Consider the following 15268-nt stretch of genomic DNA (forward strand, 5'->3'; position numbering starts at 1 on the left):
AAAATCATTGCATAAAAATTAAACTCAGTTTGAGGGGAAGGTGGCCGGGTTTCTGTAACTTATAAACGAATCAAATGCCAACTACGTTGCTGCAAAATTAAACCACGAGTAAAATCAAAGTGTGTCCCCTCACAGAAAAGGGGGCCTAAACACTACTGAACATCAGTTGGATACCACCTTTTGCGGTTTATACACATTTAAGTCAACCTGGTTTCGTTTTTGACAAATCTACATTGTCTTTGTTTTCAACAAATTGCAACTGCTTTTCCAATACTTCCTGATCTCTAAAGCAAGTGTTCACTACTTCGTTATACGGTCGGATGGGTTTCGCAGCTCGAAAACACCACAAATGCGTTTTGTACACAAGAAAAAGAGACCTACAGTGTAAAAGGTGGCAATAAAGAACCAACAAAATGTGTTTAAGACACAAAAGACAAAATTGGTTTTATTGCAACAATCTATTTAATTTACAGTCAATCAATAAATCAATTTATCTGATGTCAGCAGCACAGCGGTTGTTTCATGTATTTTATACAAGTGGTTGGCCCAATTGCATTAAAACGTGGATACATGCCAGTTTGTTACTAAACGTATTTCCTCATTTGCTGCGGCCAAATGCTCTCAACATTGGCCATTCAATTGGCCAAACGTTCAAAGATATATGATGCATGACGTCTCTATTTACAAGCTGACGTCTCTATTTTATGTTAATGACCGTTAAAAAAACCGTTGAACCATTACAAAGCAAATGACTTGGGTTTCACTTTACTGTTGATGCGTAAATGCCTACTTTGCTGCATTCATTTTCAGAAAGTTGCCACTGCTGGTTCTTCGATCGTGGAATGTAAGTTAAACTACACAAAGTGGTAGGATGTAAAATTTTGCATCTGCCTTTCAAAAAAAAGCACTAGATCAGTGGTTCTCAACTCGTTTCAGGCCATGGAGCACCGGCCCAATAAAAATAATATTGTGAACCATTTAACTTTTGAGTAAGATTGAAACATGCGAAACAACCATTTGGACTTGAAACAGCTTTTAAACCGATTTTCAAGAAGTGAGATACAATTATTACCAGCTAACATTCTGATACCCTTTCAACATGTAATATGCGATCACTTCTAGTTCATCGCCAAATTTGTTGGACGTCCAATGGACCACCCGAAAACTCATCATGGACCACCAGTTGAGAACCACTGCACTAGATAATCTTGAACGAGCTGACTTACCACGTTTACAAAACGACCCTTGTGTCACATGCAAGTTGGGTAGAAGCAGAGTTAACATTAACCAAGGAAATTATTATAGCTTAGTTAAACGAGGGTTTGCCGTATTGCAGGTATACACTGTCTTTGCGTAGTCGGTAACCAGGAATTGAAGTAAATATTATGTTCCATATGGCTTTCTAATTTCATGCATGTTTGGTATAGGAAACTCGTCATGTCAGGCCTAAACAATTAACTTTTCACCGCTTACATCGTGCTTCGTCGTGCTGTTATTTGCGCGCAGTGTACTATAGCCTGGCTAAAATCTGATGCCAGAAACACAGCGTTATTTTAAGTAATGCATTTGTTGGTGTCTTTTCCAACTTAAGTGAGTTTGATTTTGGACCGGTAAGTTAGGGTATGAAGCGTAGTCTATTTTATTCCTATTAAAGATGTATTCAATGTTACGTTGAAAACATATTTGGATTAGATTTTTTCACTTTTATTCACTAGTAGAGCCTAGTTTTCACAGTTGCATGAAAGTTGTTGTTTCCGAAAATGAAAGTAATTACTAAGTAGTAGGCGCAAAGATCACTTTACCCATTTAAAACAATATATCTCTAAAAATGATCACGGTTAGGGCTATTAGGGTCGGGGTAAGGTTTTAGCATTCAAAATTCAATAACAATAGCAATGCAACTTAGTTTCTAACGTAAACTTTTCATTGGAAAAAAATAATACTTACATCCTAACCTTTAATTCAGGTAAATAAATAATTCAGCTCTTTGCGCCACTTATCGAAAATTAGCTAAATGAGGGTACAGCGTGAGGTACGGTGTTAGTAGCTCTACCGTGTCTCTCAACCCTAGGCCGACATTTCTTTCACATTCATTAAACTTTCTTGCCTATTTGGGGATTTTAAGAATATAAGTGGTAAGCGATCGTTGAAAAGAACCTCAGAAATCGTGATAAAACATCATGATGCTGTGTAGTTCAGGGCCCTGGAGAGAGAAAAAATATGCTGGTGCAAGTCAATTTCTGGGCCCCCCCTTCAAACACAATTTATGTGCTGATGATCAAGCGTTTAATACGTTTATTCGCCAAAAGAACAAACAAAAGCAAGCTAGCCGCACTCATCAAACAGCTTGGACAATAACGTCAATTAGAGTTTTAAAAACCTAAAATTCCTATATTTTTACTGCATGCACTATAGCGTTCGTACAGCAAAGTAAACGTTCAAAAGCAAACATGACATGTACTGTGTTCGCTTAAACCAGGGGTCACCACAAACTTTTTTCAGCGCCGAGACATGGTATTTCTAAAATCCCAAAATCTGGTAATGCGACTGTTAAACTGTATAGTTGAAGAGTCGGCAACCTTTTCGGCGACGCGTGCCAAAGGCTGATTTTTAAGACAATGACATGATAAAAACTATAAACAAGCAGTGTAACAGGTTAAATTGTTACTTCAATATAAACACGCAAATCGGTTGGCGTGCCATAAAATACCACCTAGCGTGCCAACCTTGGCACGGGTGCCAGGGGTTGCCGACCCCTGGTGTAGTTAGTCTCATCTTACGAGCAATGCTTATATATTACGTCACAAGTAACATAGGAAGGCAATTGTTTGCGCACAATCAACACTTAGTCTTGTCTGTGACGTAACAAACTAGCTTTGAATCAATCATAGGCGTTGTAATCCTATAAATCTGGGTAATATCAATTCCACGTATCGCGACAGGAAAACTTTCGTAGGGAGTAGTTTAATTTTTGAATGTTACAAAGTTATCAATACAATTTCGCAAACCAAAAAAATATGCTCGAGGGCCGGATGAAATGACCTCAAAAATATAAAATATATATATATATACTCGGTATTACAAAAAAAATACCAACAAATTGCACAGTAAAGTTCTGCTATTGTTTATTTAAAGCCAACTGAACAGGTTATCTGGTAAAAGATTTCCTGTTTTTGTTGATATACCGAGTCAAGCCAAGTCTTTTCACAGCTGACAAGACTCAAGTCAAGTCAAGCTTTCGAAAAATGTGACTTAAGTCAGACATGAGACCCCATTACTGCTAATTTGTTCAAATAATATCTGCTTTGACGGTAATTTTCACATAGGTACGTACAGACCAATTAAAAATGTTAATACGAAGGCAGAGTCTGTCTGACAGCAAAGTAAACGTCTTCACACACACACACACACACACACACACACACACATAACTGTCGCTTTATCGCTTATGTACTTTAACAAATATGGTCCAATAAAGTACCTCGCTTACTACCAAAGCTGTAACCAAATCAAATACGTGCTATGATAAACAAATGTATAACGTCCATAAAACTCACCATGTAGTCAGCGCAAATGTGCAGCATTCTTACCAAACAACGGACACAACTGTGGCACAAAAAAGTAGAAACATCAAAAAGAGATTCGCTACAATTCGCGCATGCACCAACGTAACAATCATAAAACTTGTTGCATAGAGTTGCACTACAAACAAATCAAACTCCACATTCGGCAATCAGCACCAATCTTTTTCAGTTTTATAACAATTTTAAAAGTACACATTTCACCCTGTAATCTTAAACTTAATAATTATGGCCCCCCTAGATTCTCATGGGCCCCGGTGCGGCGCACCGGCTGCACCCCCCTCTCGTGGGGCCTGGTGTGGTTTGTACAGTTGGCGTCGACTTTTCGAGTGTAACAACTGTTGCAGATCTAGTTACCCAAAATCTTCGCACTTGACCTCTTGCTTTTTGTCGCAAAGGGGTTTGTAAATTGACTTGCTGTAACTGATAATGACTAAAGAATGGATTTAATTGAGTCTAACTACCCGGGAACAGATTTTTCATTGAACTTGGAAGAAGTTCGCGGTCAAAAACATGGAAAATATCATCGATCATTGCAATCTTTAAAACCTATACGGTTTACAAGGTAAAATAGCTTGTTAAATCAGAATGTGATGAAGAGATGTTTAATCAAAATGTGATGGATTTAACGAGGTTATTTTGTATTTTTTTTGTTAAAAATTTGCGTCTCTTGCAGCAAACATAATGCACCAGTTGACAACGCTGGGCTGTTTTCCACAATCACGTTGTCATGGCTCAGCAAAACACTGTACCGTGCAAGAAAGAAATTGAAATTTGAAGATATTCCCCCTATTTCAGCTTCAGAGTCAGTTGGCCAGTCGGCACCACGGTACGTGAAAGGCAAATAAAAAGTCACCAATCTTGTCGCTTCTACGTGCAAAAAAACATATAACAACACTTGAATGCAAAAATATGCAGATACTTTTAATTAAATTTTCTTGCAAACATTATTTTCTCAAAGCTTGTTTCAATATTACATGGAAGAAAAGGAAAAGAAGGGAGACAAGGCAAATCTCGGTGTTGCGATTTTTCGCTTGATTCGAACTAGGTTTTGGATATCAGTTCTTATGAGTGCGATAGCTTTCATGATAGCGCTGGTCGCTCCAGTAAGTGTTTATTGTACATAGACTATGGAATATTTGCGCGTTAAACATCTTTCCACGTTACTAGTAACACCTAAACGGTAGGAACACAGTAAATGTGTAATTAGTGCATGGAAAGCACCGAAAAAAAACTTTATGACGAAGCTTTTGTAACGTCGTAACATCTCATGTTTAGCAGGAACTTTCATTTATCCTGGTAGCAATAAGTAACTTATAATTTGACATATGTTCGTGGGATGATAGAAAGTACAAAAAAAGAGTATACATGAATCCCACTTGTATTTTTCATAAGTTTTAGTAACTTGTTGTGGTGTGTTTCAGGCTCTGATAGTCAACAGGCTTATTATATACTCATCCACATCAGGAGGTAATATTGGTTATGGAATAGGATTGTGTTTTGCAATGTTTGGCAGTGATTTAGTGAGGACACTTTCCAGTAGTGCATCTTGGGTGATAACTCTCAGGTACGGATTTCTTGTGTATGTGACGCTTCGCGATAGCACGGGACGCAACGGCTTTATCAGTATTGTTTCACCTTATATACCCACAACGCATACGTGCGTTTTCGCCCTGGTGGCTATAATCACATAAAATTGATTATTTTTTACAGGACGGTTGTACGCACACGAAATGCTGTTGCTCATTTGTTGTATTGGAAGCTGATTAGGTTAAAGAGTCTCAATCAAAAATCGACTGGAGAAGTAAGTATATGACTTGTGTGATTTTATCTTTAATTAAAATGCTCAAAAACAGATGATCAACCTCTTGGTGAACGACCTGCAACGGATTGTGGATCATCTCTTGTTTGCTTGCTTTCTATGCAGTTCTCCTGTAGGAATAATAGCTGGGACAGTCTATGCTGGGTTTGTTTTAGGTTGGACGGGAATAATGGGTCTCATCGGTTATTTACTTCTCGTTCCAGTCCAGGTATTTAGTCACTTAGTAAAGACATCCAATATCAGATAGATCGGAGTTTTTACTTTATGTTACAGGCTGTCACAGTAAAACTTGGCGTAAAATATCGAGCAAGCTCCATCCTTTTGACTGACCAAAGAGTTAAAATTATGGGCGAAATTCTTAACTGCATGAAAGTAATCAAACTCTACGCTTGGGAGAGCAGTTTTGGAAAAGTAATCGGCAAGTACTTATCACACAACGTTAAGCGACACGTAATTTTTTTTCCAACAGTTTTTATTGTTTTTCAGGTGACATTCGAAAAAAAGAACAGGGATTTTTAGTGAAACTTGGGGCAATTCAAGTTATTATCAACGGTCTTATTCCACTTTCCCCAATTTATGTGACAGTTCTAACTCTTCTTCTTCACACTGGTCTCGGTTATCCATTAACAGCTCCACAGGTCGGAAATAACGATTTTTTTTGTAAAAAATGTTTTTTTTTAACTTACAACGAAGTTACAACCCAGGCGTTCACTACAATGATCATATTTAATTCCATGCGATTCGCGGTTGGAGTCTTGCCCATTTCCATCAAGGCGTTTACTGAAGTAAGTAAAGAAAAAAAAAACTTACATCAAAATCCATTTGTCTTGTTACCTTTAAAATTTTTAACATATATGCAGGCGTTGGTTGCTGTAAGGAGATTTAACGAAGTTTTAGCAATGGAAGAGATGGATGAATATCAAAGTCCCGTTGCAGACAAGGACCATGCAATTGAGTTGAAAGATATGACAGCTCTATCTATAAAGACACAACAAGTAATTAATGTTTACCCATACTCTTCATTTGTTGTTTACTTACTGTGAATTTCAAGTCTAAAGATGACAAAATTAAGCAACCCGACGAAACGCCGACATCTAACAGGAAAAAAACGAAAAGTGGTGTAACAACAAACCATGATCAGGATGAAGTGGTCCTTGTTGAAGATATCAATCTAAGCGTTAAGCGTTGCGGGTAAAAAGTGTTTTTTGTGCGTTGCGGGGTTAGGGCACACTGAATTGCAATTCATGTTATGCGTTGTGGATTAGACTTGTTGGAGTTTGTGGAGCAGTTGGAAGTGGGAAAAGTTCTTTGATTTTATCCATTCTCGGCCAAGTTCGTCTTCACAAAGGTAGCGTGGGGGTCAATGGAAGCGTGGCTTACGTCCCACAACAAGCATGGGTGTTTCATGCAAGTTTACGAGAAAATATCTTGTTTGGTTTACCCTTTGACAAGTTCAAGTATGAGCAAAGTAAGTTGATGCACTGATAACAGTGGTTGCGAACCTTTCAAATGTTTAATCACCAAATATTTCAGCTATTCAATCATGTGCACTTCAATCTGACATTGATATGTTACCCAATGGGGATCTGACGGAAATTGGAGAGAGGGGGATCAATCTTTCCGGTGGACAAAAACAGCGAATAAGCTTGGCTAGGTAGCGTCTAACAATGATACCGATTTTATTTATTTAGTATGTTGTTGGTCTTTGCAGAGCTGTTTACAGCGATAGAGACATTGTTTTGCTGGATGATCCTCTTTCGGCAGTCGATGCACACGTGGGAATGCATATATTTAATAACTGCATAAAACAGCAACTTGCGGAGAAAACCGTCGTTCTGGTTTCGCATCAACTCCAATACTTCAAACAATGTGACAGTGTTGTAATGCTCAAAGATGGGCGTATTGCCGAGTACGGTAGTTACTCTGAACTCATTGAAGTCGAAAACGAGTTTGCCGAACTAATGAGGTGGGTTCACTTTACTCACCCGTTATGTTGTGAGAGGTTAAACGTTTTCGCTTTGTTGTGATCAGAAACTACCAGATGAACGTAGAAACCCAGAACAAGACGAAGGAAAACAACGACGTGGTGCTTGATGAAAATTCGGCTGACTGTTATGAGTCTATCAGTCCTGGTAAAGCAATGTAATACACACAACTTAACTCATACTTTAAAGTATTTGTTTATAATGTAGTTGAAAGTCCTACTTATTCAGTTACCAGCCCAGGATCGCCAACACAAAGAAAAGTAAGCGTCGCTTTGATGGCTGAGGAAAGTCAGGAGTTTGGATCAATTAAATGGAAAACGTATAAAACTTACTGCAAAGCACTTGGCGGGTAAGCGTTTTTTGAAAAACATGTACAATTAAAACACGATGTGGATAGTCTGATCTTTTATTTCTGTTTGTAGATACATTCTCAGTGTGCTCATATTTCTCCATTCCTTCTCCTTCATATTTTTAAGCAGTGCTACCACATTTTGGATAACCTTTTGGATAAATGAGGGGGGACAGGTATTTGCAATTACAGATTTTACAATTTACAAACAATAAGTATTGTATTTTTTTAGTTGCTGTGTTCGAATGGCACCAACACAACAAACTTGGCTGCAAATCTTTCAAACTGCACCAGGGATCCAAACATTGTCACTAACCCGAAACGAGGATTTTATCAAGTAAGCTAAATTAACTTATGACCCAAGAAGACAGAGTGCATACAAAATACTACTTGACAAAATTATATTTGGTAGATGATATACGGTGTTATTCTCGCCGCGGCTGTGTTGGTTTTGGCTCTCAGAGCTGTTTCATATCCATATTTTGTGATACGTGCCTCGACTGTTATGCACAAGAGACTTTTCAAAACTATTATGCGTTGTACGATGTCTTACTTTGACCGAACACCTGTCGGTCAAATTTTAAACAGGTTAGTGGGTCAAGACATTTATGTGCAAGTATACCACCACTTAGGATTGCTAAAAGTTTGACGTTTAATGTCACCATTACATTTTGCCCATCTTCCGACGACCAAACGTTGAACCACGAAATGAAAGGAGAGAAGGTAATCTATTCGAGCCTAATCATATTGCACATTTTCAAAAAATATGCGGACATTTAGCGCACATGGTACCATCTCGCATTACATCCCCTCTTCCGCCATCTATAAGTTAGATTGTCGAAAATCTCTTGTCTTGAAAATCGTTTTCAGATTCTCGAAAGATATAGATGAAATGGACAATCAGCTGGTGACCATGTTGAATTCGTGCATTCAGTTGGTAAGATAAAATAAATTCCACGTCTACATACGTTACATGCTAAGTTGTATTTATTGATCTCCAGTCTTCAATGACGCTATTGAGTCTTATCACGATCTGTGTTGTCTTCCCATACTTTCTCATCGCTTGCGCAGTTTTGTTGACCTTGTTTCTTTTGTTGTTTAATGTTTATCGAAGTGGAATCCGCGAGATAAAGAGATACGCAAGTGTTTGCAGGTGAGAGTTTTCTGCGAAAGTATAATGTAACTTTTACTCAAAAACTCTGTTATCCTCAGGTCTCCTTGGATATCACATGTAGCAGCAACTGTTCACGGGTTGTCATCAATACATGCCTATGGGAAGACAGATGTTTTTGTGAAGACGTATGTGTTAACCAAATTCATTTAAAAAAGCTTGTGTTAGTTAACCTTGCTATAGCTGTTGGTTATTAGCAGCAAAGTGCATTTGCAAATAATATGAAACTTTAAACTCAAACTTTTGATTTCAGTTTTGGTGAATATATCGACACCCACTCTGTTCCGTTTCATGCATACTATTCAGCATTACAGTGGATTGCAGTGCGTTTAGATTCATTTAACATGTTCAGCAACTTTGTTGTCGCTCTGATGGTTGTTATAGCAACCTCGTATCCACAAGTTTTCGGGATAGGTCAAAGTTCAGCGTTGGTTGGCCTTGCACTAACATACTCTGTACAGGTAAGGATTTATTCAGCCCAAGTGCAAATATTTTGTTTTGTGTGCAATTGTACAGTGTTTTGCTTTTGCGATATATTAAATATGTCGGCTGACTTAGTTGAGATTATTCGCTCTTTAAATTTCTGTTGTACCAAGGTATTAACATCCTGTACAGAATAGGCCTACTATATCTCGTTGACAGATAAAAAAATAGAAAAATATATGCTACTTACAACCGGCTAACATGTATTTCAGATTGCCGGTCTGTTAACAGCCATGGTGAGATTTCTCATCGAAGCAGAAACACTTTTCACATCTGCCGAAAGAGTTCGTGAATATGCGGAAATAACGACATTGGAAAAACCAGCGATTATAGAAAGTAATAGACCTTCAGAAAGCTGGCCTGAACATGGAGCAATAACGTAATAATTATTTAAAATCGTTGCTCTTCATATATTCAGGATGCATATAAAATATGGAAACGTAAATATTTTATCACAAACTTAGGTTTGAAAATGTGTCGATGCGATACCGCGAAGATCTGCCTTCAGTGTTACGTAACGTCCAAATCGACATCAAACCAGGGGAAAAGATTGGAATTGTCGGAAGAACTGGATCAGGTTTGAATAGTGCAGTTCATCCATTACAGCTTTTATAATTAGAACAGAAAAAAAAACGTTTGCCTGTATTAATATTTTAATCATCACATACATATCAAACAACCGATGACATTATAGGCAAATCATCCCTTGGTGTTGCGCTGTTTCGCTTGGTCGAATTATCAGAAGGGAGAATATGTATTGATGGTGTTGATATCAGCCAAATCGGGCTTGAAGATTTGCGCAAGAAATTAACTATCATTCCGCAAGATCCTGTTTTGTTTGTTGGTTCGATTCGTTACAATCTAGACCCCTTCAGTCAATATTCTGATGAGAAAATTTGGAAGGCAGTTGAAAGAAGTCATATTAAAGAATTGGTAAGTGGTCCTAAACACTATCCAAATTACCTTTACGGACTTCTTTGTTTAACAGATTAACGATCTACCACAAAAACTTGACAGCGAAGTTGTTCAAAACGGTGAAAACTTCAGCGTCGGCGAAAGACAGCTTTTGTGTATGGCGCGCGCCATCTTGCGGCATTCTCAAATTATTATGTTGGATGAAGCGACGGCTGCGATTGACAGTGAGACTGACAGTTTGGTTCAAGACACGATACGGGAGGCGTTCGCTGCATGCACTGTTCTCACGATTGCTCATCGTCTCAATACTATTCTAAACAGCGACAAGATCGTTGTGATGAAAGATGGGAAGGTTGGTGACGTGCATTTCTATATTAATAGGTTTTCGATTACAGCTTAGCCAAATACAAAAAAGTAGATCCGCATCGTTTGTCAGCAGCACAAAACTAATACAAATCTTTATTATTATTTCGGTTTGTAGGTCGCTGAGTTTGCGGAAACGCAGAAACTAATGAAAAATGATCAATCACAATTTTCCCAACTCTTAGCAGCCGCTTCAAAGTCAAATGAAAACATTGGTGATGACAATTTTGCTTACAGCATTACCAAAAGCAACATGACAACGGGCTATGTTAATCCGTCGTACAATGAAATCGAGTAGTGAAAAAACTAGTGCATGCTATGAAACCAAACCCACCGTTTCCCTTTTCAGTTTTGTTTCGAGTTTGTCATTTGTGAGGCCTCTGTGTCGGTGAATTGGCTTGCATCATTTGCCCAGCTATATACACGAAAGCATGTTAAATAATACCGCCGTTTTTGAAGTAAACCAGTGTTGTTAAGTATATGTTGTCAATTGTAAACATGTTATTCGGTAGATGAAAATTTATTGTTTATGTCTAGGCATAAAAAATATATAAAAAAAACAGCTTTATCAACTGCGCAACGTTTTGAAAGTCAGCCTATTTTGAATATGAAGTTTGGCGTTTGTGCAGTGATGCTTGTTATCGTATCAAAATTTGCTTTTAATTTGTTACGCTCCATGGAAATCCCGTCGTATCATTCCTGTCTAGTTTCCATTTTCGTAACGACAATTCAATTAATAAGCGACACTGCAGAGGATTAGTCTTGCGCGATTCAACAAATGACAGCAGGTTTCCCGGTCGCCTGTGGGAAGTAAACGACAGGGTAACTTGTGAAGGTGACTTCGTACTGACATGTCATGCTACATCGCAGGTGTAACCTATGTGACCTCAAAAAGTTTTTTTCTACTTTAGTACATGTAACATTGTGTTTTTTTTATTGTTATATAGTTTTGTTCTAAATTCGAATCCCAAAACTGGGTAGACAATTTTGCTTTCAACATTTCGTGTTTTTTTGTTTGTGAACATTTAATCCATATTTGCCCCACTGTTGGTTAAATTGAATGCTGCATTGCAAAAGCAGTAGTTTTGCTGCAATAAAAAAGTCGTTGATGATTTATTTGTTTGTGCATTAAAAAATCCCAAAGGAACTTTCGTATTGCTTGGAATTTTCGGTATTTAAAATCGATAGTATTAAATCGTTTGTTCGTTATTCCCCCTTGGGAACCATCTGCCTCTTTTTTATGCAAATGTACATCTGTTATCGTTTACGAATTACAACCCAAATATGTCTTTTACAAGAATGCTTGTTTGCAAATTTTTAATTTTTTTTTGTTCAACAATTCATAAGTTCGTTCTTGCAACAATCTTGCAAATATGAGCATTCTTATTAAGTCGCAACGCGAAACAACTCCAGACGAAATTTGCTTTGACTGATGAAATTTGGATTTCCGTGGGATACGCCACGATTAGTAGTAATTTATCACAACAGGATCATGTCATGGAGTTTCCTGGCGACGCCGAAAAAGTTTCGCGTCTCAAACACCGCTGCATTCTTAGCAAGGTGAGTCCAGGGCAGGAGGCATCAAATTCCAGAAACATTTTGTTATGTCGCCGCGCAAGTTGTTAAGTTTAGGGTGGAAAAAGGGAAAAAGGATTAGTAATCAGCAACAAGAGTTTATTTGAGATTTTATCGAATAAACAGTAAACATTTCAAGGAAAAGTATTTTAAATGCTAAACAAATGTGACTTGTTTAATTTTTTGAGCTTACTGAAGTTGTGTTTCGGCAGAAGTCCAATGTAATAAAAGTGGGCTTGCCTTTAAGCCGATAGGCCCCTTTACACAAGTTTTTTTTGCAAAATATCAAAATGATTGGAAGGAACGACAGACTCCCTTCAAACGGCAACGGAGGACGTAACCCTAAGCTGGATCGCCAGGTCTCCACAACCTCTTCCCGCATAAGACGTATGGAACATTGGATCGAATGTCGTTTCGTGCTCACCGCCCTGTTCTTTTTTGGAATGATGCACCAGTACATGATGAGAGCTAATCTCAGCGTTGCTATGGTGGCAATGGTCGATTCAAAGCAATTGATGAAGAACAAAAATCAATCCATGGTTGTCTGCTCAGTAGATGAGAAAGACCCAGTCTTGTCTGCGGATGACTTTTCAAACATCACCAAAGTGTTAGAAGAACCAAAGGTAAGTGTGCATATATTTTGTATCATCTGTTATTAACGGTGACTTGCTTACAGCATGAAGAAATGGAAGAACATTTAACAGCGCCGACATTTGAGTGGGACGCGGCAACAAGAGGTTGGATTCTCGGTGCATTTTTCTATGGCTACTGGACAACACAAATTCTTGGAGGCTACCTGGAACACAGATTTGGAGGAAAAATAGTTTTTGGCGGAACCGTCTTCCTCTCATCCTTACTTACTCTCTTGACTCCGACAATGGCATCGTTTGGCCCTGGAGCTTTAGTGGCAACAAGAGTGATTCTTGGAGTCGTTCAGGTATGCTTGGATCAATGTAGTCTAACAAAGTTGGGCCAACCTGGTGTTTTCTGACTTAGGGTCCAATGTATCCTGCCCATCATGGAATGTGGGGAAAATGGGCACCCCCCTTAGCTAGATCTCGGTTAATTTCGATCGCCATGACAGGTAAAGAAACAAACGAGATTTTCCACGACGCAAATATCCTCAAAAAATACTTTTGTTTCTATAAACAGGCACCAACATTGGCACTGCAATCTCATACAACTTATCCGGATATTTGGCTAGGCACGGATTTGCGGGTGGATGGCCATCCATTTTCTATGTGATTGGTATGTTGGTTATAATTGCAAGGAGGTTAATCCATGGGACAGCACTGCAGTAATTTATTTTTGTTTTCCTGTAGGTGCATCCGGCTTATGTTGGTGCATCTTCTGGTGCATATTTGCATACGACTCTCCAGCAAAACATCCCCGCATTTCAGAGAGGGAACGTCGTTACATCGAACAATCGATTGGAACCAACACTTCAGTAAGAGTTGGTTAAAAAACTTTTTGTGATGAATAACTTCCTAAATTAGTCTTTACGTCTATTGTTGAGGTGTAAGCATTTTTTTCTTGTCAGAATGATACACTTGACATACCGTGGAGGGGAATCTTTACTTCTCCGATTTTCTGGGGCTTGTTTGTCGGGCATTTCTGCTCCAACTATGGAATTTACAATCTGCTCACTAACCTTCCCTCATACATTGATCAAGTTCTTGGCTTCAGCATTAAAACTGTATGTTTTTACGTTTGTTAATTATGTTGCGTGTAATATAACACTTTACTGTTTGACTTTACAGAACAGCGCAATCGCTGCAATCCCATTTATTTCCTTGTGGTTCTTTACAACCACTGCTGGTTGGCTGGCTGATACTATCCGCCAAAAACGTCTGATGTCAACACTGAATGTGCGAAGAATTCTGATTGTGATCGGTAAGTGCCTTTACCACGAGTATTTGAAGCATGTAAAAACTGAACTGTATAACTATTATTCTTGTATTTAGCCCAATTCGTCCCCGCCATCTTTCTCATCACAGCCGGATACATGGGATGCAGCCCAGTGGCAGCGATTGCTGTCGTGACCTTGGCGGCAAGCTTTGGTGGTTTCGCCACACCTGGATTCAAGGTAACGCATAATACCCTTCACAGTCACTTGTACTGGCAACGATACTTTGACATTGTTTTTGTTTAGGTTTGTCATGTTGAGATTGCTCCCCGATATTCTGGCATCCTTTACTCCTTCACCAACACCTTTGCAACTTTCTCTGGACAAGTAGCTCCACTGGTGGCCGGATACGTAACTGGAAGTGTGAGTATTGCATTTAGTATGAACCTTAGGCCCTCGGGATTTTATGCGGAGTGAAAAATAAATAAATTCCTTTTACAGGTTCCCGATCTGCGAGAAGCCTGGCGAATTGTTTTCTACGTCGGAGCTGCAGTGTCCGTTTTTGGTGGGATAGTTGTCTTGGCAACGCTTAAAACCGATGTCCAAGACTGGGCTCGCATGGACAAAGATTTCTATGAGAACGAGGACAAGAAAGGCAAACATCATCCAAGTATTACCGGCACTGAAAATGATGACAGCACCGAGGGATTCTTTAAAACAGGACAAGTTTAAGTTGTATGTTGTTTAATCGTTGTTGTGAATAGGAAAATGAACGTTGTAACATAAGCCACGCATACTCACACATACAGTGTTGAAATTCTGTACAAAAAGTATTTCGTGTAGAAACCCTTACGTGTAATGGCAATGACGGTTCTGGAATTCAAGTGATTTGTTTGCACAGAATGCCAAAGACATTCTTCTTAAACTTTATACGCAGTTCAAAGTTTTATTTTTTTATACGCAGAAGGTTACAAATGCCAAATCACATGTGTGTACATCGCTTGGAGTGTAAATATTGTTAAGCCAATTGTTGTACATAAAGCTATCGCAGTGTTTTACTTTTAAATCGTTAGCAAAATTATCACATGGAGCAAATTGTTGTGTTTTATCAGTACCAAAAGTGCAATAGTTTTTGCGTGTATTTTTACATGTACAATAAATGTTACACAGCTTTTACA

The 15268-nt window shown here is 38.5% G+C and overlaps 2 protein-coding genes across 2 annotated transcripts; both read left to right on the forward strand.

The window, feature by feature from the left end:
* Positions 1-3984: 3984 nt before the first annotated feature.
* LOC145213761 (ATP-binding cassette sub-family C member 5-like) lies at positions 3985-11931 on the forward strand. Its single transcript, XM_080082149.1, has 28 exons — positions 3985-4146; positions 4258-4410; positions 4543-4687; positions 5006-5148; positions 5295-5385; positions 5438-5611; positions 5677-5821; positions 5890-6041; positions 6108-6188; positions 6264-6398; positions 6455-6594; positions 6669-6871; positions 6937-7057; positions 7115-7369; positions 7435-7535; positions 7596-7737; positions 7811-7913; positions 7970-8074; positions 8150-8325; positions 8608-8674; positions 8739-8890; positions 8950-9036; positions 9162-9369; positions 9604-9770; positions 9856-9968; positions 10086-10324; positions 10380-10658; positions 10788-11931. The coding sequence occupies exons 1-28, from the start codon at positions 4022-4024 to the stop codon at positions 10965-10967; spliced, it is 4182 nt and encodes a 1393-aa protein (XP_079938275.1). The 5' UTR covers positions 3985-4021; the 3' UTR covers positions 10968-11931.
* Positions 11932-12447: 516 nt separating this feature from the next.
* Positions 12448-15266, forward strand: LOC145214950 (sialin-like). The gene is made up of 10 exons (XM_080083593.1): positions 12448-12867; positions 12921-13181; positions 13241-13328; positions 13397-13492; positions 13567-13691; positions 13785-13940; positions 14005-14137; positions 14209-14330; positions 14397-14513; positions 14592-15266. Exons 1-10 carry the CDS (start codon positions 12535-12537, stop codon positions 14820-14822), a joined length of 1662 nt encoding a protein of 553 aa, XP_079939719.1. The 5' UTR covers positions 12448-12534; the 3' UTR covers positions 14823-15266.
* Positions 15267-15268: the final 2 nt, after the last annotated feature.

Source organism: Phallusia mammillata, chromosome 2, assembly GCF_965637545.1.
Source record: "Phallusia mammillata chromosome 2, kaPhaMamm4.hap1.1, whole genome shotgun sequence".
NCBI lineage: Eukaryota > Metazoa > Chordata > Ascidiacea > Phlebobranchia > Ascidiidae > Phallusia > Phallusia mammillata.